At 50.9% G+C, this 26,901-nt stretch overlaps 7 protein-coding genes across 7 annotated transcripts; 1 reads left to right on the top strand and 6 right to left on the bottom strand.

Annotated features, from left to right (window-relative positions):
• Nucleotides 1-61: 61 nt before the first annotated feature.
• On the bottom strand, nucleotides 62-1,626 carry EPUS_00347 (uncharacterized protein; the record flags this gene model as incomplete). The annotated part of the gene is made up of 4 exons (XM_007806004.1): nucleotides 62-440; nucleotides 520-1,415; nucleotides 1,465-1,527; nucleotides 1,585-1,626. 4 exons carry the CDS (start codon nucleotides 1,624-1,626, stop codon nucleotides 62-64), a joined length of 1,380 nt encoding a protein of 459 aa, XP_007804195.1.
• Nucleotides 1,627-3,075: 1,449 nt separating this feature from the next.
• Nucleotides 3,076-5,965, bottom strand: EPUS_00346 (uncharacterized protein; the record flags this gene model as incomplete). Its single annotated transcript, XM_007806003.1, has 6 exons — nucleotides 3,076-4,351; nucleotides 4,407-4,548; nucleotides 4,607-4,637; nucleotides 5,213-5,687; nucleotides 5,775-5,860; nucleotides 5,939-5,965. The coding sequence occupies 6 exons, from the start codon at nucleotides 5,963-5,965 to the stop codon at nucleotides 3,076-3,078; spliced, it is 2,037 nt and encodes a 678-aa protein (XP_007804194.1).
• Nucleotides 5,966-8,295: 2,330 nt separating this feature from the next.
• Nucleotides 8,296-9,880, bottom strand: EPUS_00345 (uncharacterized protein; the record flags this gene model as incomplete). Its single annotated transcript, XM_007806002.1, has 2 exons — nucleotides 8,296-9,561; nucleotides 9,614-9,880. 2 exons carry the CDS (start codon nucleotides 9,878-9,880, stop codon nucleotides 8,296-8,298), a joined length of 1,533 nt encoding a protein of 510 aa, XP_007804193.1.
• A 627-nt stretch (nucleotides 9,881-10,507) lies between these two features.
• EPUS_00344 (Heat shock protein 90) lies at nucleotides 10,508-12,670 on the bottom strand (the record flags this gene model as incomplete). The annotated part of the gene is made up of 2 exons (XM_007806001.1): nucleotides 10,508-12,358; nucleotides 12,410-12,670. The coding sequence occupies 2 exons, from the start codon at nucleotides 12,668-12,670 to the stop codon at nucleotides 10,508-10,510; spliced, it is 2,112 nt and encodes a 703-aa protein (XP_007804192.1).
• A 955-nt stretch (nucleotides 12,671-13,625) lies between these two features.
• Nucleotides 13,626-15,747, bottom strand: EPUS_00343 (uncharacterized protein; the record flags this gene model as incomplete). Its single annotated transcript, XM_007806000.1, has 3 exons — nucleotides 13,626-14,101; nucleotides 14,153-15,161; nucleotides 15,208-15,747. 3 exons carry the CDS (start codon nucleotides 15,745-15,747, stop codon nucleotides 13,626-13,628), a joined length of 2,025 nt encoding a protein of 674 aa, XP_007804191.1.
• A 769-nt stretch (nucleotides 15,748-16,516) lies between these two features.
• EPUS_00342 (uncharacterized protein) lies at nucleotides 16,517-19,411 on the bottom strand (the record flags this gene model as incomplete). Its single annotated transcript, XM_007805999.1, has 3 exons — nucleotides 16,517-18,337; nucleotides 18,385-18,567; nucleotides 18,617-19,411. 3 exons carry the CDS (start codon nucleotides 19,409-19,411, stop codon nucleotides 16,517-16,519), a joined length of 2,799 nt encoding a protein of 932 aa, XP_007804190.1.
• A 1,385-nt stretch (nucleotides 19,412-20,796) lies between these two features.
• On the top strand, nucleotides 20,797-26,386 carry EPUS_00341 (uncharacterized protein; the record flags this gene model as incomplete). Its single annotated transcript, XM_007805998.1, has 3 exons — nucleotides 20,797-21,556; nucleotides 21,614-22,097; nucleotides 22,150-26,386. 3 exons carry the CDS (start codon nucleotides 20,797-20,799, stop codon nucleotides 26,384-26,386), a joined length of 5,481 nt encoding a protein of 1,826 aa, XP_007804189.1.
• Nucleotides 26,387-26,901: the final 515 nt, after the last annotated feature.

Genomic DNA, 26,901 nt, shown 5'->3' with positions numbered 1-26,901 from the left:
CTGTCATGTTATTATTCAGCTCCCTTGCTGCTTCGTCGTCCTCCTCCTGACTCGAGTCTCCTCAATCTCCCCTTCCCCCCGCCTCCAGCACCTTCAACCTTCCTTCCAGGGCGGCCACCAACCCTTCAACAACCTCCTTGTTTCTCCTCATAATCTCCTCCCCCTCCTTCAACCCCTCCTCAACCCTCTCCACCGCCCCCTTCCACTCCTCAATACTCCTCCCCACCTCCTCCTGCTGCCTCTCCACCGCGTCCAAATCCCCCTTCACCCCCGCGGCACCGACGTGGATCGCCTGCAGACTCCTCAATCTCTCCAACACAAGCGGGAGGAGGGGGGAGAGTTCCTGGATCCTGGGTAAGGTGGCGTAGAGGGCGTTGATTTTGGAGGTTTGGTCTTCGTAGGCCAGGAGGGTGGAGAGGGTTTCTTGTTCGAGGGCATGGCTGGTGTTGTTGTGATTGGTGGTGATGGAGTCGGAAGGGGCGAGAGGGCGTTGTTGCGGCTGAAGGTACGGAGACGCACCACCGCCGTGCCGCTTTGAGACGCGCTTGGCGGAGTTCGGTGGCGGCTTGGGTGGCGGCCCTGCGGCGGAGGGTGAGTTGGTCGGTTTGAGAGATTAGATCTTGGACTCGGGTTGAGAGGGTTTCGAGGTTGAGGTTGGGTGGTGTGGTTGCGTTTGGGCTTGTGATGGAAGAAGGTGAGAGAGTGGTGCTTAGCGTTGTGATTTGCGATGTGAGAGACGCCAGGGTTGGGAGAATGGGTGCGCATGAAGTGGGTGTGGTTGTGGAGAGGCCCAGACTGCCTTCCACAGCTGTCAGGCGGTCGGAAATGGTTGCTAGAGAAGCCAGAGTGGATGGCTGGGGTTGGGGTGAGGGTTCTGGTGGTGCTGGCTCTCGAAGACCAGATTGCGAGGTCTTTTCCACGAGGTCCGACGCAAGTTTCTTCGATCCAGCAGCTCCATTTGAACGCTGGGCTCCGCGAAATGTTGAACCCAAGCCGTTCAGCATCTGGCTGAGCGCTTCAACACCATCTTCCACTCCTTCGTCGTCTTCCTCCTTTGCGCCCTCACCTTTCTCTTTCTCCCTTCTCTGCAATTCTGACTTGACTTCCTCTGTCTCCCTCTTCAGCCTAGCCAGCTTCCTTCCCAGACTTTCATCCTCACTATCGCTCTCATCCCCTTCCTGGAATGCACCATCTCTTCTCCTTCGGCTCCGTCGAGTGCTAATTATGTATGACCCGCGCCCACCATTCAGGCTATCAGAGAAATTGGCATCTCGTGCATCAACTCGAGATTGTTCGAAACGTCGTCGTGCTTCGCCCCGGTCTAACCGCTGACGGTCGACCCCAGCATCCGGGTCATGACGGCCGATGTCGAATTCGTCTGATGGTGCTGGCGAGGTTGTTCGTTGTGTCGCAGTCTACTATGTCCGTAAGCAATATATGGCAAGCTGACATGGTGCCGCTTACTTGAATGGTCGAAGCATCATCGGTCAGTTCGGGGGTCTCGTATATTTCGGGTGCGTCTTCGTCCTAAGAATCTCAGTCCGGAAACCAGGAGCGTATCCAGACGAAGGGGCGAGGGCATACAATGTCCGGTAAATCAGCATATTTTTGTCGGGATAGAGCCATGCTGATGCCCTGCTGGTTTACTTCTTTGGGTAGCGTTGGAGGTGTCGGACCAAATGTGGGCTTCGACAGGACAGGACGTGTGCACCGAGTAGTCAATGACTTCTGTTCTTCTGTTTACATTCTCAATTGGGGATTGGAGCACTTAAGCTTAAGCTAGTTAGTTAGTTATGCTGGTTAGAGGCATTCCCCGGCAGCACATGCCCTCTTGGGACCGAACAACCGATGGGCCTCCGCACCCAGTATGTAAAACCGCAGCCAACTCCCCCGTCGCTCACCTCGCTCACCTCGTTCACCTCGTTCACGCCGCTCTGACAACCACTGCCTCATCACTCCATCACCCCATCACCCACGACATGTGATTGTCCGCAGGTGAGCAATGTGCGATGCTGCCTCAATGCCCACCGTCCCGCATCCACCACAGCCAGTCGTGGTAGACTCAGATGGCTGAACTGGGCATCCGGTAACCCAAAGCATGTCGGGTCTTCAATGATCGAAGCTGGAAGTTTGGGCAAGTCGGTCCTCTGGGTTTACACATTTGGCCAATCTCACACACGAGACGGCTTCGCTTCGGATGGTGGTCGGATCGAACTCTGGAGGGGTCTACAACGTCCTCGATCCCGTTTTTGGGAAGGGCGAAGACTCAACAGGCATGATGGACGAGAAATACTGGTTTTGGCTGATATACGGTGTATCGTGAGCCGAGTACCGTTCAATTCATCCTGCTAGATATTTGGTAGCCCTAGGCATGACTGAGAATCACCAATCCTTCGCCTTGGTATTTTTTCTCGCAGTAGGTGCCTTTCAACCACTCCTTCGGTGCATCGACCCTACTACTTGGTTCTGTACTTCAACTGTAACAGAGAACGGCTTCCTGATAGACCCCTGTATGTGGCATTCTCTAGGCTTGAATGACCAATCTGTTGGAGGCCAATAACAGACAGCATAGCTTTTCAGTCCAATAGTTGAAGCAGCTTTCCACGAACTATCTCCAACAGGGCTCATGGAGCACTGAGCATGCAAAGCTGAATGAGCACTCAGCTGCAGGTTGGTAGGGAGTTACTAAATGCTTACCCGGAGATCCATCGAAACAATCAATGGCCACTGACACGACGACAATGGCCAAAACCAATGAGAATATAAGCAGGTTCATTTATAGCGGATGCATACCAGCTAATTTGTCACCAATGGTAACGCCAAAGGCAACACCGATTCAATTGTTTCCATTGGCCTTGGCCACACATTCCCTGTCGCTTACTTATGTCTTTTCCTTTCGATTGTGGAAGAACATCGACAGAGTTATGGGTCAGTTTGGAACCAGGCCCGGCTCGCAATAATTGCTGGCGGTGGATTTGTTGTGACCGACTTCTCGCCCTTTTCATGTAAGAAGTCCCGCATCTTTCCTACACTTTGGTAGTCTCCGCGGTATGCAGCTTATATCCAATGCAATTCTCAATTGTTCAACCCAATAACTTTGATATCATCGTCGGTTAAGAGACCATCAGCAACCACCTCGTCAATATGATCCCGCAACCACTCATCACCCCGAGTCGCTGCAGTTGTCTTCAGCTGTTCTCGTCCACCTTGTACATTGCCCTCCAGTATCATTACGATAGCTTCTTGAGCTCTGCTTTTGTCTCTTTCCTGGCCATCATGCGTCAATCTCGAAGCATTGCGATAAAAGACCTCTGCATTCTTCAGCAGAGCGGCGGCATTCTTGAGGGCTGGGGGATAGGATAATGGAGGCTTGGAGAGCTGGTACTGATATAAAGACGCATCGCCCCTGAGTAGGTGTGTTTTGGGAAGACTGTCCGGCTCGATATCAGGCAGCTTCGAGGCTGTGGCGAGATTGGAAATGGTTGTAGCTAAAGAGTTCCACCGCAGGGAGAGAAGGTCGGAATCTGCTGTTGACAGGCTCTCTGTCTCAGCCAGGGCATTGTTGAAGGCCAACAGGGATGCGACATTGGCCATTAAAAACTCAGAGGTAGTAGGTGAAGATAATGCTGAGAACGCCGCATCTCTTTCCCTTCTGTAGGTTTGAACGTCAACACTGCCCTTTCTGTATCCTGCCTCGAGCATAGCCGAGACGAAAGTAGCCCTGGCAAGACCAGCTTCCACACTTCTGTCGGTAGCTTCGGTCAAGGTAGGAAGCTGTACGTTGAGCAGCGTTGAAGAGTATTCCTCAATCCAAGCAAGACTTGGGACGCTCGGGGCTTGAGCTGAAGAGCCCAATATGCCACACAACGTGGTCAACGTTGCAAGCTGCGCAAGGGCCGTGTCGAGGAGGGTATCTTTGGTGACAGGCTCGACGATTGAAGCCCATTGTTCCTGTTCTGGTCCAGCATCTGGAGTGGCCTTAGTTTCAGGAGCCTCGTCCGTGGGCATAGCCTCGTTGTGAGCTTCCTCTGAGCACTGAAGCACCTCGGCTGCCTGCTCCTGGAATTCAGTATAGCGAAGCCCCTGTAGCGCAAGACATCTCTGTAAAAGTTCCAGAGCCTCTTCCAGGTACCTCACGGCAGATACATCAGACACCGAATCGTCCTTAGCCATCTCTTCGCCAATACTTGTCAGCACCTGAGCGGTATTGAACAACGTATCAGCATTGTCCTGGTCAAGACCTAGAGCGTATCGATGAGATGCCAGAGTCTCCTCAAGGACGGACATCAAGGGAGCCGGCAATTGCCCGACAAGCATCGGATGAGTAACGATTTCATATTGAACTCGAGCCCTGGAAGAGTGTCAATCATCAATTTAATACTCACGAGCATGAAGCAAAGACGCACTTGTTATAAGCCAGATCGAGACTCTTCGGATATCTCTGTAAGCCTTGATCATACATCTCGATGGCACGCATAAAGAACCGCATCGACTTTGCGGCATCCCCTGCTCGCCATTTCTCCCCCGCTTCTTCGAGTTCGACTCCAGCTATAAGTGCTCTGCATCAGGGTTGATGTGACCAGCCAAGTGGAGGTCTTCTTCTTACCGGCTTGGTACTCGTCTGCTGTCTCTGGTGACTACATCTTCGTCAGGACTGGGATGATAGAAGTGAGGCCAAAAAAGAGTATGACCTGCTCCTTTGTTTTCTTCTTGCTCTTGCTCTGCCTAAGAAATGCTTTTGGCTTCGACATCCAGAACGCGAATGGAGGTCGTCAAGACAAGAGCGGGATGTAGAAATTATTTACGGGGCTTGAGCAATCAGCCTGGGGACAAGGAGAATTCCTGTAAGCCTTATTCGAGACAGATGATCACTTGGTCAAAGTCTTGTCTCAGGGATGATCATCGGCTTCACTTCTGTACGCGCAAGTACTATAATGTGCAGAATGCGAACTTGGGGTGTTTCTAGCATTCTTTAAATATTCAAGTTAGGTTGCAGTAGCTACAGAATAGTACAGCCTTTCGGTAGACCACAGGGACCACTCTTCTCCCCACGTTCAGGAGTTTCCAAGGTCTCATCCGCCTTTATAACAGCAGGTTGTCCAGCAGCAGGGGACGGAATGGCTGCTCCGGCGCGACTGCCCACTGGTTCCTCGACTGTCTCCCCTTGCTTTACCGGCTCATCTTCGGCTAGTCATGGAAACGCTTTTGAAACGACATTGTAGAAGCCTTTCCCTTGAATCTCGGCTAATTCCAACTCTTTTGCACTCGGCTGTCTGCTGCCATCAGCCCCAGCGAAGGTGCCCGCACCCCACGGTGAGCCTCCTCGCGCTTCGGAAAGATCAGACATCAGCCCGAAGGCTTTGGAATAGCCTAATGGGACGTAGATGATGCCGTGATGGGCAAGGGTGCTCATTGCTGCAATGGCAGTAGACTCCTGCCCACCTCCCATTGATGATGTGCTGATGAACATCGAAGCGTATTTGCCGTATAGGCCGCCGGATTGCCAAAGGCCGCCGGTCTGATCCCAGAAAGCTTTGAATTGCGCAGGAAAGTTCCCATAGCGAGTGGGGATGCCCATGATGAATGCGTCGTAGCTCTTGAGAATGGCTGGAGTGATGATTGGATAGTCGGATTTCGGAGGAGCATGCATCTTGCTGAGGACTTCTTGAGGAAGAGTTTCGGCGACTCTAGGAAGAGAAGGGCATTAGTGGCGATGACTTATGACATGGAAACGGAAAACTCCATCCAAGGTTTTATATTGTAGAGGTTCTTACTGGTAGATATCGGCTTTGCCGCCAGCAGCCTCGACACCCCTCTGCTCGGCCTCGGCGAGAGTTTTGATGTGGCCATACATCGAGTACTGCAAGCTATTGTCAGAGGAGCAAAATATAGACTCGAGTGGGACTGGTAGGTTGAATTGATTTCGAGAGGGACTTACAAAAATGATCGCGATCTTGGGCGCCATAACGAAAGATAGTGCGCGCAATAAAAGGCAGAGGGCAGCAAAGAAACTTGTCTGTGATTTAATGGCTTGTGAAGTAAAAGGAGTGAGAATGTAGGTGATATGTGAGAAATATATGGGAAGTGGTACGGAGTACTTAGAATGGAGGGGCAGTTGGCTTAGGAACGCCGGAACTTGAATGGCATCATGTGTTAAGCCCCCCTATTAGTTATACATACTTTTTTCTTTCTTAGACAAGCATGACAAACCATATCGCAAGACCTTTACGGAGTACTCACTATACTATAACAGGCAACTCCACGAACAAGACCATAGACACCCTCACCATTCTCCCATGCAGGGGATCACTCGGCAGTAACGTGGTATGTTGATTAGTAGAAGATGATTCAGAAATTCGTAAAGAGGCGCCAACGATCGATAAGTATCGTGCCCACGCTAGTGCATGAACAGGCCCAGAAAGGATTTAGTTACCGCCGACCTCCGTGCTACTATTTACTACGTAGTACGTACTACGTTAGTAGCGTAGTATGCAGAATCCCATGTTAGCTACTACGGTAAGGGGGATAAATAATGTTACCATGGTGCTGAGAACGACTAGTATCCATACATTACCACACTCTCTTTCAGAAGCTTCATTTGTGATCATCCATACAAATTACTTAAATTACTTTAATTAATACCGCTTAGTTTTTGTAGTATTAGTCGCTATGTTCAGTCCCCTGTCCCGCCTCCAATTTACTAGCTCTGAGCTAACATTCCTTCTGCCTGAAACCGTAGTATTGCCTGCAGCAAAGCACTCGGCTACTTCAGCTCCTCATGGGGTCAACCGCTTCGAGACCTGCCACAGCCTCCCTCACCCACTCAACATCAATACTAGCTAGCTAACTGCATATTGCGTACCGGCAGCTTCATGCAAGTCCGAGGTCAGCTGCACCCGATTCACCTTTGTCCAGCAAATGCCTACCGACCCAAACACTCAGCCCTCCTCGCTCAAGGGTGCTTGGCTGCGTCCCATAGTGCCCCCAATCCTTTGTACATTCACTATTGTCGACACATTCAACCTGGATGGACATACGGCGCTCCTGAGTGAACGAGATCTTTGGTGGCTTTGATATTGTATGCCCCGCCATCTTGCTTGGGTAGTGATATGGAATAACGCTCTGGAGGCCGGCCTCAACAGCGGTAATACCAACTTCTTGTTCTTGGTAGGTCTCATATGTAGGTCACCTGAGCCTCGCAGGTCCCTGGAGGATAGGACGCCATTTGATTTGACCTGTTCGTTTCACGACATTAGAAGGTACTAGAACCACTCTGTTTGTAGTGCGAGGCCATAGCCAGCATTTTCAGAGCCTTTCCTTTCCCCTGCTTGCCTAGATTCACCGTCCATGAGATCGAGTACTGGCCTCGACATTGATCAAAGCTTCGAATACACGATTTGTCCTCGCCAGTGTAATCGGTGATGGTGACTTGCACTAAGGATTGGCCGATAGCGTGCTAGGGTAGCTGTTCAACGGCCTCCTTGAGTGAGTAGAAAGCAAGTTGTATAATCTATCAAAGAGCTGAGTGCGTCGGAATACGTACAAATAGGCAGCATTTGCTCCGAGATTGTGGTAGAGACTGACCAATCAAACGCTGGTAAACAGCAGGGATTTAACGCAGCAAAATTGGCCAATAGGCAATCAAAATGCTCGACAGTAGGCTTGTGCCCAACGAAAAGAACAAACACACGGATCACTTCAGCTCACGCACTGCCTGGAGTTCAAACGAAGCAGCAACGAAGTACGTCGATGCACCTTTACTGAATGGTGGCTGATGGGATGATGGGCAAGGGATCTGGCTATGGTACTGTGATTTGAGATGGTTGTGACCGGATAAGAGCGGACTTATGGTAGACAAACCACATGCTTACGTACAGCACGACTACACTTATTACTATTCCGTTGCTGCATCTTGAGTCCTTGACAGCTCGACTTGGAATGAATGTCGAAGAAGCAATATTGTTCAGCTGTGCTCGAAAATTAGGTAATTTCATTGTATGTAATGTCTTTCTAATATATCAGTCTATACGACATAATACTGTTCTTGACACACTGTCCATGTCATCGCCATCTACCAGCCATACCTCTGACAATGCTAAAATATGCTCATCACAGCTAAGAGAAAGGTTGACAACGCTCACTTGAGCCATGCAGCGTAAGAAATGTCCTTCATCAATAACGGACAGACTCGCTCTTCCGATTCTTGCCAACCTTGCTCACCGGCAATGCGTTTCTTTCCCCCATGCTTCAGCATGTGAACCCGTCAGATAAGGTTTGCTTCCATGTCGACGATCCTCAAAAGTATTTTGGGTAGTACCTGGGTGTTGAATTCGGTCCACGTGGCAAGCGCTCTGAAGGTTCTTGTCCATACCCTGCGAGGCTGGACTCGGGATCCACAGTGGACATAGCATAACCTGCCGATGCATCACCGGTCACAGAGACACCGGTCACAGGTGCAACAGTGATAGTGCCTGCAGCAAGGTTACCAGTGCCATTGAATGTGCAACCGGTTTCAGCGGTGCCGATAGGAGTGAGAAGGTTTCTTGTGACATCAGCGGTAGTACTGTTTTCAACGTTGCCAGTACCTGCAGGAAGATCTCCAGTAGCAGTGACAAGGGTATCAAATCCTATGCAGCCAGTAGCTGTGGTGAGATTGCCAGTGGAGAAAAGGCCTCTGCCTGAAGCAGGAAAGCCAGTGCCCCATGGTGCAGTGACAGCAGTGCCTGCGGGACCGGTGACGGTAATGGTCCCAGCCATGGTAAGAGCCCCTGCAGTAAAATTGGAAAATGGAAAAGGTATCGTGGTCCCCGCAGACGGAGCAATCGTTGGAGCACAGAGCACATCCGAACCAGTAAGTGTCGAATTGTTGGTGGCTAACGTTGTTGTGGAAGTGGCGTTGTCGGTACCTGTTGTGGTGAATGTGCCATTGTTGGCATTGCAGACAAAGCTCTTGACTGCGTTGGCGTCGACACCAAGCCCAGGTAAGAAGCGGAGATCAAGCTGATCGCAGAGCCTGTTGGTCTCGACGGTGCCTGTGAAGTTTGCAGCAATCTGAACGCTGAATATACCCTCTGCAGCCTTCGCAATTAATGTCTGGTTGAAAGAAACCAGATCAGCGCCTGGAAGTGAAGCGGCACAGACGATGGAGGCAGCTTGCGTTGCATTTAGGCGAACTCGGTCCAGATCGAGCACAGCATTTGCTGACTGTAGCTGAAGACAAGTTTGCCGCAGATCGGTCGCAGAATTGATCACACCAATGGAGTATATCACGGTGAAGAGCTGCTCGATCAGCCGGGAGGCTTCTCCAGTCAGAATCAATGCATCACCGGTGGCTTGAGGAGATGCTTGACGTCTGAGACGTTCGGCCAGCTTGGGTATTGGGACCGACTTCTTCACCATCGGTGTGAGGGTCTGAGGCTTAGCACCGCGGATGTATAAAGCTGTTGGCTCTGGCGTTGCCACTGGCAGAGCGTGTCGGCGGGTGAAACCTGAAGTATTGGGGATGCAGGCAATTTGCGTAATCAACAGGTAGTCAGAGGTGATCTTGGTGGTGAAGGGGCCCTTGGAAACAGTGAGCAAACGATTTCGAGCATCAGATCCGATGAACACCTACAGTGGGCATAGGGTTGTTGGCCACATTGGAGATCTGGCAGTAGTTGCAATTGACAACGTTGAACTGTGTGGTCATCATAGTTGCCCACACTGTGCTTGTTGGACCTTCCTGAGCTGGCATGGAGGGGGTGAAGAACAAGGTGCAGGACGAGATGGTGGTTGGAGACATAATCGTCGAAGCAGGAGATATGGTGCCACACCCATTGTCCACTTGGGCTCGGACGATGCTGGCTAGAAGAATCAAACCAAAGCCTGGAATAGAGAACATCATGGCAGCAACGGTTTCTTGGGAATAGCAAGGGAAACGAAGCTCTGGCCGATTAATTCGCAGACCTGATAATGTGGAGGAGATCAAAACGTGTCGTGCTCAAGCGAAAGAAAGTCAAAAATCTGATGGGGAGCCAGGGAATGAAGACTGACGAGAAGTAGAAGACAGAGGATTGTGCTTTTAAAATGAAGATGATAAAAAGACTGGCATCTTGAAACATGTGGACGATAGTTGAGGAAACCACGATCTTGTCCACTCCAGAGTCTAGAATTTGTCAAGCTCGAAGCTGTGACTGGCGTGATTGAACAAATTTGCAAAGTAATTGCGATGTGAACCGATTTGCAAATGAATAAAAATAGCAAGACACATCTGGCTGCATCTGATCCATTATGGTCGACGGGTACAGACACGGGATTATTTCAAGGCACGACGTCGGTGGGCAATGGAGGATTTTCAACGCTTTTCATGTATGAAGTCTACCTGACACACCTTGGTATGGTAAGTACACGAAGAAACCCCGGATGGTTGCCGCAAAGTGGGAGGGAAACCTGGAAAAAGACTTTGCAAAGCTGTGCCCGTGGAATAGACGCTAGTAGAATGCGAGCACCAATATCAAGACAACTGCATCTAGTCGACCTCCTCCATAGCGCTCTCGCCTGCAGCCTCAGTCGCTGGAGGAGCCTCTTCCTCCGCCTTCTCTTCAGTCGTCTCTGCCTCCTCGTCCACATTCAAACCAAGTGACACAAGCTTGTGAATGCGCTCGGCGAATCCTGCAGGCTCTTCAATGGTGAAACCAGAGACAAGCAAAGAAGTTTCGTAGAGAAGCTGGGTAATGGACTTGACAGTTCGGTCGTTCTCGCCGTCAGACTCAACCTTCTTCTTCAACTCTTTGATGATGGGTGACTTAGGAGAGATCTCGAAGGTCTTCTTGGAAGACATGTAGGAACTCATCGAGGTGTCGCGGAGAGCTTGAGCCTTCATGATGCGCTCCATGTTGGCGGACCAACCAAATTGACCGGTTCGGATGGCACAAGGAGAGCCAATGAGCTTGTGTGAGACAACGACCTTCTCCACCTTGTCACCAAGAACGTTCTTCAAGCTCTTGGCAAGAGTTTCGAATTCCTTCTCCTCGTTCTCACGCTCCTTCTTCTCCTCATCGCTCTCCTCGAGCTCGAAGTCCTTGGTGATGTCGACAAGTTTCTTGCCATCAAACTCCTTCAGCTGCGTCATAGCGTACTCATCGATGGGGTCAACCAAGAACAACACCTCGAAATCCTTCTGCTTGAGAGCGTCAAGGAAGGGGGATTTCTGAACAGCCTTGAGAGACTCGCCAGTGATGTAGTAGATCTGCTTCTGGTGCTCTTTCATGCGGGTCACGTAGTCTTGCAGGGATGTAGTCTCCTCGATGGCCTTGGTGGAGTTGAAGCGGAGGAGCTTGGCAAGAGCTGGGCGGTTTTGAGCGTCCTCGTGAATGCCGAGTTTGATGTTTTTGCTGAAGGCAGTGTAGAACTTGTCGAATTGTTCACGGTCCTCGGCAATCTCGTTGAAGAGCTCGAGAGTCTTCTTGATAATGTTCTTTTTGATGACCTTCATGATCTTGTTCTGTTGAAGAGTCTCCCGCGACAGATTCAGTGGCAGATCCTCAGAGTCGACAACACCCTTGACGAAGCTGAGCCACTCAGGAATGAGATCCGTGGCATCATCGGTGATAAAGACGCGTCGAACGTAGAGCTTGATGTTGTTCTTGGTCTTTTTGGTCTCAAAGAGATCGAACGGAGCGCGCTTTGGAACGAAGAGAATGGCACGAAATTCCAATTGACCTTCAACAGAGAAATGTTTGACAGCCAAGTGATCCTCCCAGTCGTTAGACAGTGATTTATAGAACGAGGCGTATTCCTCAGAAGTGATGTCGGAGGGGTTGCGAGTCCAGATCGGCTTAGTCTTATTAAGCTCCTCTTCCTCGATCTTACTCTCTTTAACCTTCTTGGTTTTCTTGTCTTTCTTCTTGTCCTCCTCGTCCTCATCTACCTCTTCGACCTTGGGTTTCTTTTCCTCATCTTCCTCGGCATCTTCTGCCTCCTCATCTTCGACTTCCTTCTCCGTCTCCTTCAAGACATGGAGGTAGATGGGGTAGGAAATGAACTCGGAGTGTTTCTTGACGACTTCCTTGATCTTAGATTCGTTGAGGTAGTCGCTCTGCTCGTCCTTTAAGTGGAGGATGATCTTTGTGCCGCGGCCGAGCTGCTCGCCTTCGGTATCTTGTACCAAGGTGAAGGTGCCACCAGCACTCGACTCCCAGATGTACTGCTCGTCGTCATTGTGCTTTGAAACGACAGTGACCCTATCTGCGACCAAGTAGGCGGAGTAGAAACCGACACCAAATTGACCAATCATTGAGATGTCAGCTCCGGCAGTCAACGCTTCCATGAACTGCTTAGTCCCGGATCGAGCGATAGTGCCAAGGTTGTTGACGAGGTCCTTAATGTAAATCAGTCATGTGCCTGAGTTAACGAGAATTCCTTCACTTACAGCTTTGGTCATGCCAATACCAGTATCGCGGATGGTGAGAGTTTTGTTGGCTTTGTCTGGGATGATGTCGATTCTGAGGTCTTTGCCAGAGTCAAGTTTGCTAGGATCCGAGAGCGACTCATATCGGATCTTGTCGAGAGCATCCGAACAGTTGGAGATCAGTTCTCGGAGGAAGATCTCTTTGTTGGAATAGACAGTATTGATGATGAGAGACAGGAGCTGCGAGATCTCAGCCTGAAACTCGAAAGTCTCAGCAGACATGATTGCGGGTTGGTGTTGATAATGTGAGAGGCTGGGTCAGAAAGACGTTAGTATACTTTTTGCTTGCTGAGTGCTTGGATTCGCGAGTAAGGTAAGGTTGACGTGAATGAAAGAGCTTGGAAGCTGGGTTGGGTAGCGGCGCGAATGGCAGAAGCTTCACAACCGGCACACTTGAATGAGGACTTACAAAGTCTAGTGTAGATGGATTGAATGCGCTTGCTGTAGCTACTACTAGTAGGCGTTGGAGAATGGGTGTCTGGGGTGTGAAGAGAAATTTGTTGTTGAGAAAGATGGTAAAGGCTGGTAGATGAAGAGTTGCAGGACAAACATTCGAAGCAGAAAAAAAAGGCACTGACTAGCTGATTCTACCAGCTTCGATCTTCTGCTTGCCGGCCCCCATGGAATCTTCTCGTCGCTCGATCTGGAAGGTCATCCGGGCGCCTAAATTAAGCTTGCGGCTCTTCCAGGGGCTAGTACTATGGTACATTCCGCTATTTGTCCCCGCCAGCTGAGCTCTGCTGGTGCCTGGAAGATCAATAGGACAGATGGAAACCCTACAAGACAATTTACAGCCTCCAGACTCCTACATAGTCATATTATGGCGGCCACCAGGCAAGAATGAGACATGAAAACTGAACATATATTGTAGATATTCTTGGGTTAAAGAGATTTTCGGCTCTGAGCTATGCTCGTAGAAATGTGCCTAACTAGAGCTGTAGACCGGAGGACGAAAAAGTAAGGCTAGAACCAAAGAGTGCCAGATCATTTCTCACCTCACACCGCAAGCGGCCAGCATTTCATCAAGGCAAATCAAGTATATGTACAGCAATCCATCTGACATCTGTAATGCTCTTAAAATCGTTTGTGACTCATTACATAGTATTGTCCACCACGACTCTATCCCTGCCAACAATTGTTGCATCCAAAGCAAACGCCGATCGCCTTTCCCACCCATCTACTGCGGAGATACGCTGGCGTTGTCACCGCTGCTGTTGACCTCTGCCAGTTTCTTCTCTCTATCCTCCAGCTTTTTCTCTTGATCCGCGAGCTTGGCTTTCGTCTCAGATAACTCGGCTTGTAGCGACCTAATGTAGGCAATGGCGAGCTCCACCGTACTTGCTTTGCTATTGCCTGCAGCAGCTGCCTTATCGCCTGAGTCACCATCAATGCTGCCGGATCTGTCCCTCTTACCTTTGGTGGCTGGTGTAGGTGGTAGCAGACTCTCCATTTCTTTCAACGCCACGTTGATTCGGTTACGACGTCCTTGCTCCGCGAGCTTGTGACTGGTCCGCTTCGAGCTCAGATTCTCTGCTAGAGCCTCAGGATATGACACGCCAGGGAGGTGCGTACCCTCTAGAATATTCTGATAATTTGACTTGGAGGCGAGGTACAGCGCCGATGTTTCTGCAGAGATCGCTGGTGTGCCCGGATCTACAGCGTGGTAAGTATTAGATTAGTGTCTATTTGAAATTGATGACTTACTAGAATGTGGTACAAGTGGGTTAATGCTCGGGCTGATCTTTGGCCGTATAGCAGGGCTCACATGCGAGGGAGCTCCAGCTTGGCGAGCTTTCATTGAGTTTCCTGCCCGCGATTCTGTTCGCTTGTGAGTCACGTCCGATGGAGATCTGACCTGTGTGGTCGCTACGGATGTCCTTGGGGTGCTGTTTGCCGACAACTTGGGTGTCTTTGCGGATAAGGTTGGTGTAACCTCATCGTCGGCAACCGACCTGGTCGTATCGATGGTTAATGGTGGTAAGGTCGTCGTTGCTGACTCAGGAAGCATGATATCTTCCATTAGCTCATTGTTAGGCACGAAAATCCGGCCAGATCCCTGATTCGGCATTGGAGGCGAGGAATCTTTGTTGGGCAGTCGCATCAAAGTCGCCGGAGTCACCGGTTCGTTGGCAGTGGTGGGGCTTTGATTCTTCCCAACGATGTTTGGAGACTTGCCAGCCGATCGCGGCAGGCTAGGCGGAGGCATCAGAGCCTCTGATAAGGGTTCTGGAGAGATAGAGCTCTGACCAGATCCATCACTGTTGGTAGAGCGGGCTCGAGGATTTGGCGAAGCTTCTGCTGCATAGGCGTTTGAGATTTGGCTGTGCTCGGCAAGCTCAGCAAGTCCGGCGGGTGATATGTTCAATGATGTTTGCTTGCGACGCCCATGGGGCTTGATGAGCGGCGATTGACGCACATTTCGCCCAGATGCTCTGCCCGACATAGAGAGCTTACGGCTGTCCTTTCTACTTGCTACACGAGCAGAATTAGGTACACTTGGCGTCTCGACCGATTGATCTACAGGTGATGTGACTGAGCCGCGCTTGGGTGTTGTGATCTGTAGACGGATCTTTCGACGTGGATGTCCGTTCTGCGCTTCTATGGCAGGTGAGCTCAAAGGACTGAAGTACTCTCCAGGAGTTGTCGAATCCGGGAAACGTAAGTTCGGATCTATTGGTGTGACAGCCGGAGACACCAAAGGGGTGAATGTCATCTGGGTAAATTAGAGACTAGAAACTTCGTCGCTGTCTGGAACTCACTTGGTCATTCCTATGTCTTTGATATGGATCGAGGTCTGATAGACCATCCGCATCGACGTAATGATAGTACCTCGCAGCTGCACCTTGCATTTCGCTGCTCTGGGGAGTAGGTGGCACCATGATCCGAGGCTCGTATGTCGAACTTTGAACATCATGCTTTCGATGATGTTGATGTTGTTGATGATGATGAAGCTGGTGGCCGTGCTGATGTTGAATTGCTGGTGCGTGGAATATCGAGCCTGGGCCATCGGAAATCTTTGCATACTGATGTATCAGATCATCTCGGCCTGGATCGGATAAAGAAGTTCCTGTCGGCACGGTGTGGCCACGCAAATCTTCCACCGAGCTCCCCATCGCAAGCTGCTCCATGCCGAGGTCTCCCATGGGAGTGTCAAAGCCATTGTGCCCAGTCTGTGTCTCGTCGAATCCGGGGAAATCGATGCCGAGTTGGAGGAAGTTGGAGAAATCGTCATCGCCAGCGACAAGCATGGGATCATCTTGGAGCGGTTGATGCCATGCCGTCGTTGAGTCCTGATTCATTGCAGTTGTCACAGGTCAGTGGTGCTAAAGTGACCACCGCAACCGGTATGGGCCCGCGTGTGGGCACGCGGAACAACGTTGAGTAACTCAACTTGACGACCAGAGGTTCATGCTGATGTGTCGCAGAGATCACAGGATCGTCTGGACAAGGAGTCTGGTGAAGGCAATGCCTAATTGGGTGGTACTCGACTTGGGAGATATGAAGGCGAAAGGTGGAGGCAAAGAGAGCAGGGAGCTGGTGGGGCCAATAATGGGGCAGCCTCAGTTGCTGAAGTTAATCCGTCAAGCTAATGGCAGTTCGTCACTAACTACCAAGTCACTAGCAGTCAGCTACTACGTAGTACGTAAAGTAGCATGCGGCAAAAAATGCGGCCATGTTGAGCTCCGCGGACGAACTGAAAGCCTGACTGGCTCACGAGGACACGATTAGTTAAAACATTCGCACAGGGGACCGTAGCTTGAGACGCTTCATGCTGGTGACAGTGGGGGAGAAGTCACATACAAGACTAAACCATGCAGCACTAAGGGCTCTGGAGAGCAGAATTCTACGATCACTACTCCCGTACTCCGTACTACTAACTTACTACGCGTACCCCCACGCTCGGGGATAGTAAATGACTCCTCGGCGGTAGCATCGCCTGTATCAATTTTGTTGTCCTACATTGAAGTACGCTTCCGTACCTTACATTGGCACCTGTCAGGCTAACATTTTGCAGCTACAAGTAAGTGCATACACAATATATATGGGTATATGGGTATACGGAGTACTTCAGCACTCATCCTCAATCTCCACCAATTGTTGCCTCCCCCACAACCTGTTCGCGCTCCCAACTATCACCTCGGCCTTCTGCTTTAGCGCCAACATGAGCTTATCTCTCGCTTCACCTTGCATTCGCAATTTCCTGCTCTGGGCCAGCATCATGACAGGCACCAGGTCCTTTGCTTCAGCCTCTGCCAGGGCCCTTACACTCTTGAAGCCATTCTCCCATAGGATTCTTGCCATGCGACTCTTGACATGAGTGACTTGGGCCATCTCCAGTAAATCTGCTCGCGCACCAGCTCGTAGCCTGTCCACCATGTGTTCAAGCACTGCGGCTAGCATACCCCATCCCATCCGCTGGCAAAATTTGATCATGCCTGCCGCAAAGCCATGGCAGGTCTGCGCCAAAGTCTGCACGAAACCACGAGGCACAGAATACCGGGAGCTGATTTTATGAATGGGTATCTCATTACACAAGTCGCGCAGCTGGAATGCCGCAAAGGCACGACGGTAAGTCCGAGCCCGACATATCTCGTCGGGGGTGTTCTCTTTCAATGTGGTACCGCTGTTGACTAAGCTATTCACCAGCGAAGGGCTTACTCCGATACAACGAAGCGCTCGAAGACCACTTTCGTCCAGAGCTCCCATCTGATCACGGAAGACTGGCCATGAAATATCTCCGATGGTCGTGGTCTGAACAGGCGTGAAAAGGTAGAAGATATGCATCTCGCCATCCATGACAAAAGATTCGAGGGCGCGACGCATTTCATTGTGTACGAAGATGCCATCTTCCGGGGTCAATGAAGAAGCCACAATGGCTTGCCCAAGAGTAGTCGGCTCAAACGAGTCGAAGCTGGTAGTTTGGATGAGGCTAGTCCTGCAAAGGTCCTCGATGGCGGCGTCAACCATCGACCACACCCTCGTGCGATCAGCGGTTTGAAAGAGGAGGGACTTTCGGACATAATCCTCAACAGTATGTCGTGAATTTGCCAGGCGGGTCACAATGATCTCCAACAATGCCCTTTTAATCCCTCTCTTTTCCGAACTCATGCAGCTTTGCACACCTGGCAGCTCAGCTTCCAGAAGCTGCGCCACTGCCTCCAAATCAGTCTTCTGGCAGCAGAGGTAACTTTCGCCAACCTCGTCCTTTCCCTTTCGGCCGGCTCTTCCACGCATTTGCCGAAGCATGGCCGGGCCAACGAGTTCGCGACCCATCCGACCGCCATTAATGATGACTCTCCTGGCTGGCAAATTGATACCAGCTGCCAAGCTACAAGTTGCCACCATCACCTTGAGGGCACCTTGGTCATATGCATCTGTAACAATCTCTCTCTCTTCACTTGTCAATCCAGCGTGATGGAAAGCTACGCCTTGTAAGAGAGTCTGTGAAAGAGCTGGTTCGAAGCCGCCAGGAAGCGCTTGGAGTGCTGCTAGCAGATCCATTCTTCTGTCAAGCACATCCAGGGAGCTTGTTCCGGTCGGCATAGCCTCAGCAATGAGTACAGCCAAGTTTTGCGATCCTTGACGACTGCTACAGAAGACCAGTACTCCATAACCACTAATAGCAGTCTCCAAAGCAAGTGCAACAACAGCATTGAGCACCGGATTTGCGAGGTCACGATGTAGAGAAGCACATATTGTTCGACAAGGCGTGGGACTTGGTTCGGTAGCATTTGCTGAGGTCAGTTGACTGGCTGTACGGAAGAAGTCCTTTGCGTTGGCCGTAACGTAGATGGAATTTTCATATACCAGGTATTCTTCTATCGGTATTGGACGGTATCTTGAAACGTAGAATTTCGCCCCAAGCCAGTCAGCTAACAGTTTAGGATTCTGAGATAATCTTAGCTGCGTCGCATAATATGATTGAAGACCCTTACTGAAAGCGTCGCGCTCATCCCCACAAGCTGTATGTTCTGCCGCAAAACCAACAACTTCGTAATCATGAGCTCCATGATGTAGCCACGATTTTCCTCGTCGATCATATGCAGTTCATCCAGCACCACGACGCGTAATTCGTCGATCCTGCCTTCTTCGATTGCTGCGTTGACCAAAGCATTTGCCTGGCAACATGTCAAACGAGCTGAAGCACCTCATGAGACCAGAACTAACCTTCTCGATGGTACAAACAGCAATATCAATGTCCACCCAAGTTGTTCGAGCGGTACTGCCACCAAAGAAGCCAGCAACGCGCACATGGTTGTGAGGTTTCTTCCAGATCATCTTAGAATTAGCTGCAGTGCCGTGTGCATTGGATGTATCCAAGTTCTTCGTAACTCCTTCCGTGAGTTTCCGAAGCCACTTCATCCTTTCTTGGACAAGAGCAACATAGGGCAAGACAAGAATTGCTTTTTTGCTTGGATCTTCAATGATTCTTTTCAATAGGACAACGTCGGCAACTAGAGATTTGCCTCCCCCGGTTGGGGCTGTATAGATGAGACTTGTCTCACCTGACAGGAGTCCTTTTCCCAGAAGGCAGGAAGACTGCCAGGGGTAGATAGAGCGTACACCCATTGACTCGAGGTTTGAGACCAACTGCTCCGGGAGTCCATACCTTGAATGTCTCAAAGAGAGCAGAGGGTTCTGGCTAAGACCTGGCGTGGATGCCAGATGCCTCCGTTGCGAATATTCGGATTGCTGAGCAGCCTTCGAAGGTTCCTGCGGCAGAGGTACGGTTATGATTGAGCTTGCTTGGAGTCGAGGAGCTGGAAGTGAAGGATGGTCATTGACATTAACCAATTGCACGTCTCCTGATTGGTTTCCATGTGCGGCGGTCACAGATCCTTGCCAATGAGGCCTCTTAATACCTGCAAGAGAGGTAGTGTGAAATGTATGTTTGCGAAGCAGGTCAATGGATGTCTCTGGAACGTAGTTGTTGATGGTTTGCTGGTGGGAAGCATCTGCCATCATGCACAACACAGATATCGGCAGAGGCTCTGTTAGGTACGCCTAATTGCGAAATGGGGAAGAACGACATCATGGGCATATTTTCGATTCCGACACGTGGGAAGGGAGTGCATGAGGCATCACAATCACAACATGCAAAATTACGCGAAGCAGAAACAACAGTGAATTTGAGGATGTCTTGGCAGAGAACTAAGGTATGCGCATGTTGCCTAAAAGGATCTAGCTCCCGCACCGCCCTGCTCGTTTCAACGACGTACCAACTCATCTGCCTCACATCCGGATGCGCACCGAATGGTCATGAGGCAAGCGGCTTTAGGAATTTCGAATGCTTGGATTTCAGAACAGTCCCTAGAGGCAGGCTTGGTGTCATCAACTAAGTACCAGCAACCGAGCATACACGCTTGCTGCTTTGGACAATTAATTGTAAGGAGGAGCAAGCTGGCTACTCCTTCATAACTATGGCGAAGTACCACATATAGCCAAAGCTAGAGGCAACAGAGGCTATTCCGTCGGGAAAGTTGTCCACCATATTGTTTTCTTCTGCCACCAGCGGCGACGGCGGCTGTTGCTATTATTGCTGGCGGTTGTGGTAAGAGGATCACAGGGATCCAGTAGAGTCAGACATCAGGTGCAATCCCAAAACACTGCTGCATCTTGTAACTGCTGCCTTTCTTCCGACCAGGCTGTTGTGTATCGTGGACAGTATGTTAGCATGTCGAGGCGTTCTTGTTTCAGTAGGAGGAATGTAGTCATGGTGCTGAGTGTGGTACAGATTGGCCAAGAAAGAGAGCCGTATTTGAGTTACTAGTTACTAGTAAGTAGTAGATGATTGATCATGGCCTCGGGAGGCGGCCAGGTTTAACGAACTAACAATCATCCGCCCTACAGAGGAGAAGAATGCCTCCCGCTTCCTGCCCTCTCACACATCTACCATCAATTCCCCAGTCTCAACCTTGTCGGCTGTTCTGTTCTGGCTTTGTCCTCATCTTTGCAACCCGTTTTGTATATCTTTTCCCAAGTTGGGAGGCTGTATTTCGGCGTTCTTGACTATGCTCTCTCCTCCGTCTATCTCGAAACCCTGATGCACGCCGCTCTTTCCTCCCAGGCTTAAACGTGTGGCTCATTTCCTTTGCCTCGACGCAACCCTTCTGGCACTCAAGATCTTAAGTATTGGTGCACAAGCTCTCATCTTGTTCGTCGTTAAAGTCTTTCAACAACTTTGCACAGTTGCCAATGCGTTGCCGCCGTTCAACCCTGCTAGACCTCCGCCTTCAAGATCCTGCGCGCGATTTTAGGTCCATATGCCTTGAAAGGGACAACCCTTAGATCCGAAGGCTTGAACGGCCTTGTCAACTGCCGGAAGGCAAACCGCGCCATTTGGGACCATGTCAGTTCAGAATGGCAACCATCTTGGCCTTCCTGTTCCCGCAGCTGCACACCTTCTTGGCTCCCTCGAAAATGGTTCGAACCTACCACCCGGTCAGTCGCCGTCTCATGAATCACGAAGCGACCAGACAAATCTCTCCCCTGCACCGGACGCCGTAATGGCTGAGACATCGGGGCAGTCAGGGCTTACATCTGCGCCTGCGTCCCCACCATCCAAGTCTGCCACTCCTGACGATCTGGAGTTCGCAGCAGCAGCACCGTATGGCACCCGCTCTAGACAACGGACAGGTGGCTCGCGCCCCAATTATGCTGAGGATAAAGACGTCGAGATGGATGGTGAGATGAATGGGATCCACATCAAAGCGATACCGGCACGAAAGAACGGTAGCTCAGCAGAGAGCTATCCGGCGGAGAATCTGTCGGATTCAACCACGCGACGAGGCCTTTCTGCTGTTAATGGTGTCCCCAAGCCTGCATCAGCCAATGCGCAGGTCCCAAGGGATTCGTTACCTGGCATGTCTTCGTTTGCTGCCAACCCGGCACCGATCACGGCGTCGAAGAAGAGAAAGCAGCCTGGTAGTAGCACGACTATGACGGCAACGACTAGTCATTCTATTTCAGCAAGGCCGAAAGGTTCTGCAGAGACAAGTGCAAGATTTCAACCGGAGACCAACATGATGACATTTGACCATTACGGAGGTTACCTCGATGCCAATAGACAACTTAAAGCGGACGATGGTACCGCAATCTCAATAAACGGTGAGACGTCCCGTCCTCGCTAGGACCAAGGTTTTGCTAACTCTTTTTACCTGCCAGACCACGCCTATTTTGTGTGTGAACCACCGGGAGAACCGTACTACCTTGCGCGCATCATGCAGTTCTTACATGTAAGGAGTGATCCGAAGGCACCAGTTGAATCTGTCCGCGTAAACTGGTATTATCGGCCGAAGGATATACAACGTAAAGTTCAGGATACTCGGGTGGTGTTCGCTTCTATGCACTCCGACACCTGTCCTCTGACTGCTTTACGCGGCAAATGTCAGATCCACCATCTGTCTGAAATCCCTAACCTCGACGAGTATCGTGTCAAGAAGGACTCATTCTGGTTCGACAAGCTGTTCGACCGTTACATCCATCGCTATTATGAAGTCGTCCCAACGAACAAGGTCATCAACGTTCCGCAGCACGTGAAGAAGGTGCTTGATGAGAGGTGGAAGTTCGTTCTGGTTGAGATTGGGCGCGGTAAAGAGCTTACTAGTGCTGTAAAAGCTTGTAAAAAATGCGCTGGCTATGCCGCAAAGTGAGTTATTCCGATGCGAACAATCTTCGGGCATTTCTGACGTGTTCTGTAGCCACGACTCGGTTGACTGCGCAGTATGCAGGAACACGTATCACATGGCTTGTGTTCGTCCCGTACTTACCAAGAAACCCGCCAGAGGATTTGCCTGGGCTTGTGCTGCCTGCAGTCGGGCACAGGAGAGAAAGCTGGAAGCGCGACACACGCCTATAATCGGGGAAGCCGCCGCGGAAGGGGACGAAGAAGTCCCAGAAGAGGACGAAGAGGATGCCATCGCGCGCTTACAGGTCACCCGAGCAAGTAGCGCTGCGGTAGAAGAGCGTGGTCATCCACCTGCAACTGCGGAACAGATTGCTCAAGCAGTTCTGTGGCCCTACAGATACCTGGGTGTTCACAGCAAACCAGAAGATGCACTGGATTATGACGACCGGATATATCCTCGAGCAAGTTCTCGACTGGGCCCAAGGCATCAAGCCAATGTTACTGTGTGGCACGGTCGTCCGGTGGAGCTGGTCAAATCCGCAGACATTCGCAAGAAATACGTCAAACCGCCGAGCCACAAAAAAGATGCCTCAAAACCGTCTAAGGAGACCCTGGCTTTGTTGGAAGCCGATGGAGAAAACAGACTGAGGCGACCAAAGTGGGTCATGGATGAGCCCCCAGGTTACGTTGCCCGGGGTGAAGACTATCCAGTTGAGGTCAAAGGAAAAAAGGACAGAGAGTACACAGCACAAGTCATATTCAAAATGCCTAATGAGTCCAAATTCACTTCAAGGGGCGATGACGATTATCCTGATTCGATGGGGACGTTGTCTGCTCCAGAGAAGCTTGTGGACGATTATATGGAGCGCGTGAAACCTATTGCGCGGCAGTATGAACTGTCAGAGTGGTCTACAAATTTTCTGACCAAGGCCGTTGAGAAGCTGTACGAAAAGAATTATGACATCGAGGCGGCTCTTTCGGCAATGAAGTCATTGCACATCAGAAATGACTTGAAAGAGCCAGATCTCAGCAAAGAGGAGATCAAACGTTTCGAAGAAGGGGTTATGAAATACGGCTCGGAGCTACATAACGTGTCCAGGCATGTTGGACCTGGAGTGAAACACTCACGGATTGTTCGATTCTATTACATGTGGAAGAAGACTGATCGAGGACGGCAGATTTGGGGCAATTACCAGGGGCGAAAATCGAAAAAGGAGTCTAAGAAACTTGATGAAGTCAAGCACAAAGATGGTAACGCTATCAAACTGCTCGACGATGTGGCTGACGATCACGATGATTCGGCGTTTGATACTGCAAAGGCAGGTCGCAAAAAACGTGGTTTCATTTGCAAATTCTGTTCTACGAAAACATCGCGCCAATGGCGCCGCGCCCCTGCCACGGCTCCTGGCACGTTGGTTCCTGGAGATTCGTCGTCTAAGAGCTCAAAGGACAAAGGCACTTGGCTGGCACTTGCCCTCTGTGGTAGGTGTGCCTACTTGTGGAGACGCTACGCAATCCAGTTCGAAAGTATCGAAGAAGTCTCAAAGAAGATTGCGGCCGCCGGTGGTCGTGCTTCCAAGCGGCGCATTGACGAGGAGCTCATGAGGGCAATCGTCGAAGCTCAACAGGAGTCGGGCGATACCATCAGTAGCAGCACAGCGGCGGTCGCAGCCTCTGCAGGCGTGGAGGTACCGCCAACCATCATACATATCCCCGAACCCACAAAGAAGAAAGCAAAAATCGAGAAGGATACTCCAGCAAGTACGCCGGAAGCTGTGGTAGAAAAGAAGAAGGTTGCACCAGAGAAGCCGCCCGAGCCGGCGCCCCTCAAACCAGAGCCACCCAGGGTGAAAATTCTTCCCTGCGCAGTGTGCGGGCTGATTGAACTCCCTGGCGATGATTATCTAAGTTGTCGAGACTGTCGGTTGGCCGTGCATAAGTCGTGTTATGGAATCCACCGCGATCGAAATCCTAAGAAGTGGTGTTGTGATATGTGCTCCAACGATCGTAACACTATGGTCTCCACCACCTATGAATGTGTGCTCTGTCCTGTCAAGTACACGCCGCATGAGTTGATGGAACCACCGAAGATATCTCACAAGAAGAAAACTGATCGAGAACGAGAGAAGGAGCGGAAAGAGAAAGAAATGGTAGAAGAAGCCGTACGACTTTATCGACAGGAGCAGGAAGCTGCTGGCCGGCCAGCCAATCCGCGTGAGGCCCTGAAGCGGACCGCCTGGAACAACTGGATGCATGTAATCTGTGCACTGTGGACTCCGGAAATCAAGTTCGGCCAATACGAGCTGCTTGAGCCTGCCGAAGGCGTGGGCTTCATCGCTCCAGAGAAATACGATCCGATTTGCAAATTTTGCAAATCATCTGGGCAGTATCCTGTCGTCTCCTGTCACCTCTCAACCTGTAATGCTCAATTTCACGTCGGTTGTGCTCACCAGGCGGGTGCTATCTTTGGTTTCGATGTCACGCCTGTCAAAAGTTCGAGGAGAGACGTCGTCACAACAATTAAACTTGGAGAGGAGGTGGGATCTGCCACTGCAGCTATTTGGTGCTCCCATCACGCTGTTCAGACAATACAGCATTCCATGGTTGAGCCCACTGACGAAGGGATTTCCGCATTACAGCTTTTCGCCCGGAACTTCAAACATGTCGACGAGAGCATCACAGGCACTGTTCGAAGAGCGGCTCAATTCGTCTCGCATAACACTTCTACAACAGCTCATGCTCCACTTTTGACTGCTCGGCGGACGTCAGCCGTCAATGGATATAAAAGTGACCAGCCGGCGCCAAACGAGAAAGTCATCACCCGCAGCATTCGAGGTTCACCTGCAGATTCGTTACCAAAGTCGGCAGACGAGGGCGTTACAGGTGCTTCCGATACCGCTGTAGCCAATACAGACAACGCAACAAGCGATCGAAGTAAAGAGTGCCGCACTTGCGGAGCAACAACCAGTCCAAAATGGTGGCTAGTCCGCCGGCCGCAGCACTCTCACACATCTGACAAGGATGTCAACGGAGTCCAGCAAAGCACCAACGGCGTCTCAGCTCCTGAGGCAACATATCAACAACTCTCTCTGGGGAATAAGCCGTCCACAGCCAAACAAACAACAACCTTTGAATCATCATCATCATCATCATCCAGGAACGGCATTATCAAAGCAGAACCGGCCGCGTCTTTTGAGCTAGATGGCATCATGGAAGTGGACGAGCCTGAGGAAAGGCTTTATCAATGCCACAAATGCCACCTGACCAGAAGATCACCTCCGCCAGCCCCGCCATCTCCCGATGCTGCGGTGCGCATACCGAAGGCGGTCCAACCGCCCAGTCCTTCCGCCGTGAGCCAACAGCCAATCTTCCATCAATCATCAGACTACCCGACTCCGCTCAATCAAATGCATTCGCACCCACCACCGCATCCGGAAACCTCCTGGCCACGTCCTGTAGAGACTCCATATAGGCCGTGGCCTTCGGAGCCAGTTGTAACACACATGCGGAACGGCCCTCCATCGTCGCACCCGTCTCCAGGCCGGGCGAATGGACTTCACCATGTCCTACCACCTTATGCACACCCGCCACCTTCAATGACTGGACATAGTTCCCAGCACCCTCCTCTACCGCCTCCTCCCCCTCGTAGCCACCCTCCTCGCCATCACGCTTCATCAAGATCATCATACCCGCCTCCGCATTACTCACCTCCCTCATATCCACGTCCAACAAATGCACATCTCTACTCGACTTCGCCTCCTCCGCCGCCGCCACCACCACCATCGCGTCCCGATCCGCATGTCAGATCCCCACCGTCATCCATGACTATGCCACCGAGGTCCTTTCAAGGCTATCCTCGGCCACCGCCAGAGAGGGAATCCAATCAGGGGCACTCTTACACCCATTCGCATGCGCATTCACGCTCCAGAGGACATAGTCTGGATGGCTACGGGTATGCTCCCCCGCACGGGAGGTTAGCTACTCCCCCCCCTCCTCCGCGGGAGGTGAACATGGATCGAGATCACAGACCGCGGCGTGATGCAGAGAGGGATAGGGACAGGGAAAGGGAAAGGGAAAGGGAAAGAGAAAGGGACAGAGAGCGGGAGCGGGAAAGCCATCGAGATATCGAACGTGGTCACGACCATGACCGTGAAAGATATGAGATGGAGAGGGACAAAGGACATGAACGTGAACGTGACCGAGATCGTGACCGTGATCGTGATCGAGAGAGGTACGAGAGGGAGAGGGAGCGCCAAAGACCTCCACCCGGGGCTAGTGCGAGTCCGAGTTTGAAGAATTTGCTGTCCTGACGATGCTAGATGATGGGAAGCTGTGGACGAGCAGTGAAGCGTAGGAACCTTGTAGCTAGATGGGCTATGATTTATTTTTGAGTAAGAAACAACATTTAGTCCGCTCGTGCCCATCATAAGCATTTTATGTATGGATATATACCGATCAACCTATATTTATTTCTGGGTATTCATGATAGGCTCCTCTGTTGGTGATAATTGAACAACGGCTTCTAGTCCCTGGAATTGTAGCTAACTTAGGTTATAGTAGATTCCCGAGTCTGATACTTGATGGATCTTGATCTTGGCCGTTTTCTTCACCGTTTAGATCGTAGATGAATAGTCAGTTAAACTTGAAGTCCAGGGAACCGAATGGATGGTCATGGTAAGTGAGATGGACGCTCTCCTCCTCCCCTTCTTCTTTGATCAAAGATCGAGGTTCTGGTGGGTCCGAGATCATGCTTATCCTTCCAGTTGAGGGTCGAGTCGAAACGAAACTCGATCTTAGAAAACCCGTGGTGGTCCAGGTGGTTTCG

This window comes from Endocarpon pusillum, assembly GCF_000464535.1.
Source record: "Endocarpon pusillum Z07020 unplaced genomic scaffold scaffold4993, whole genome shotgun sequence".
Taxonomy (NCBI): Eukaryota; Fungi; Ascomycota; class Eurotiomycetes; order Verrucariales; family Verrucariaceae; genus Endocarpon; species Endocarpon pusillum.
This window is presented reverse-complemented; position numbering and strand designations above follow the sequence as displayed.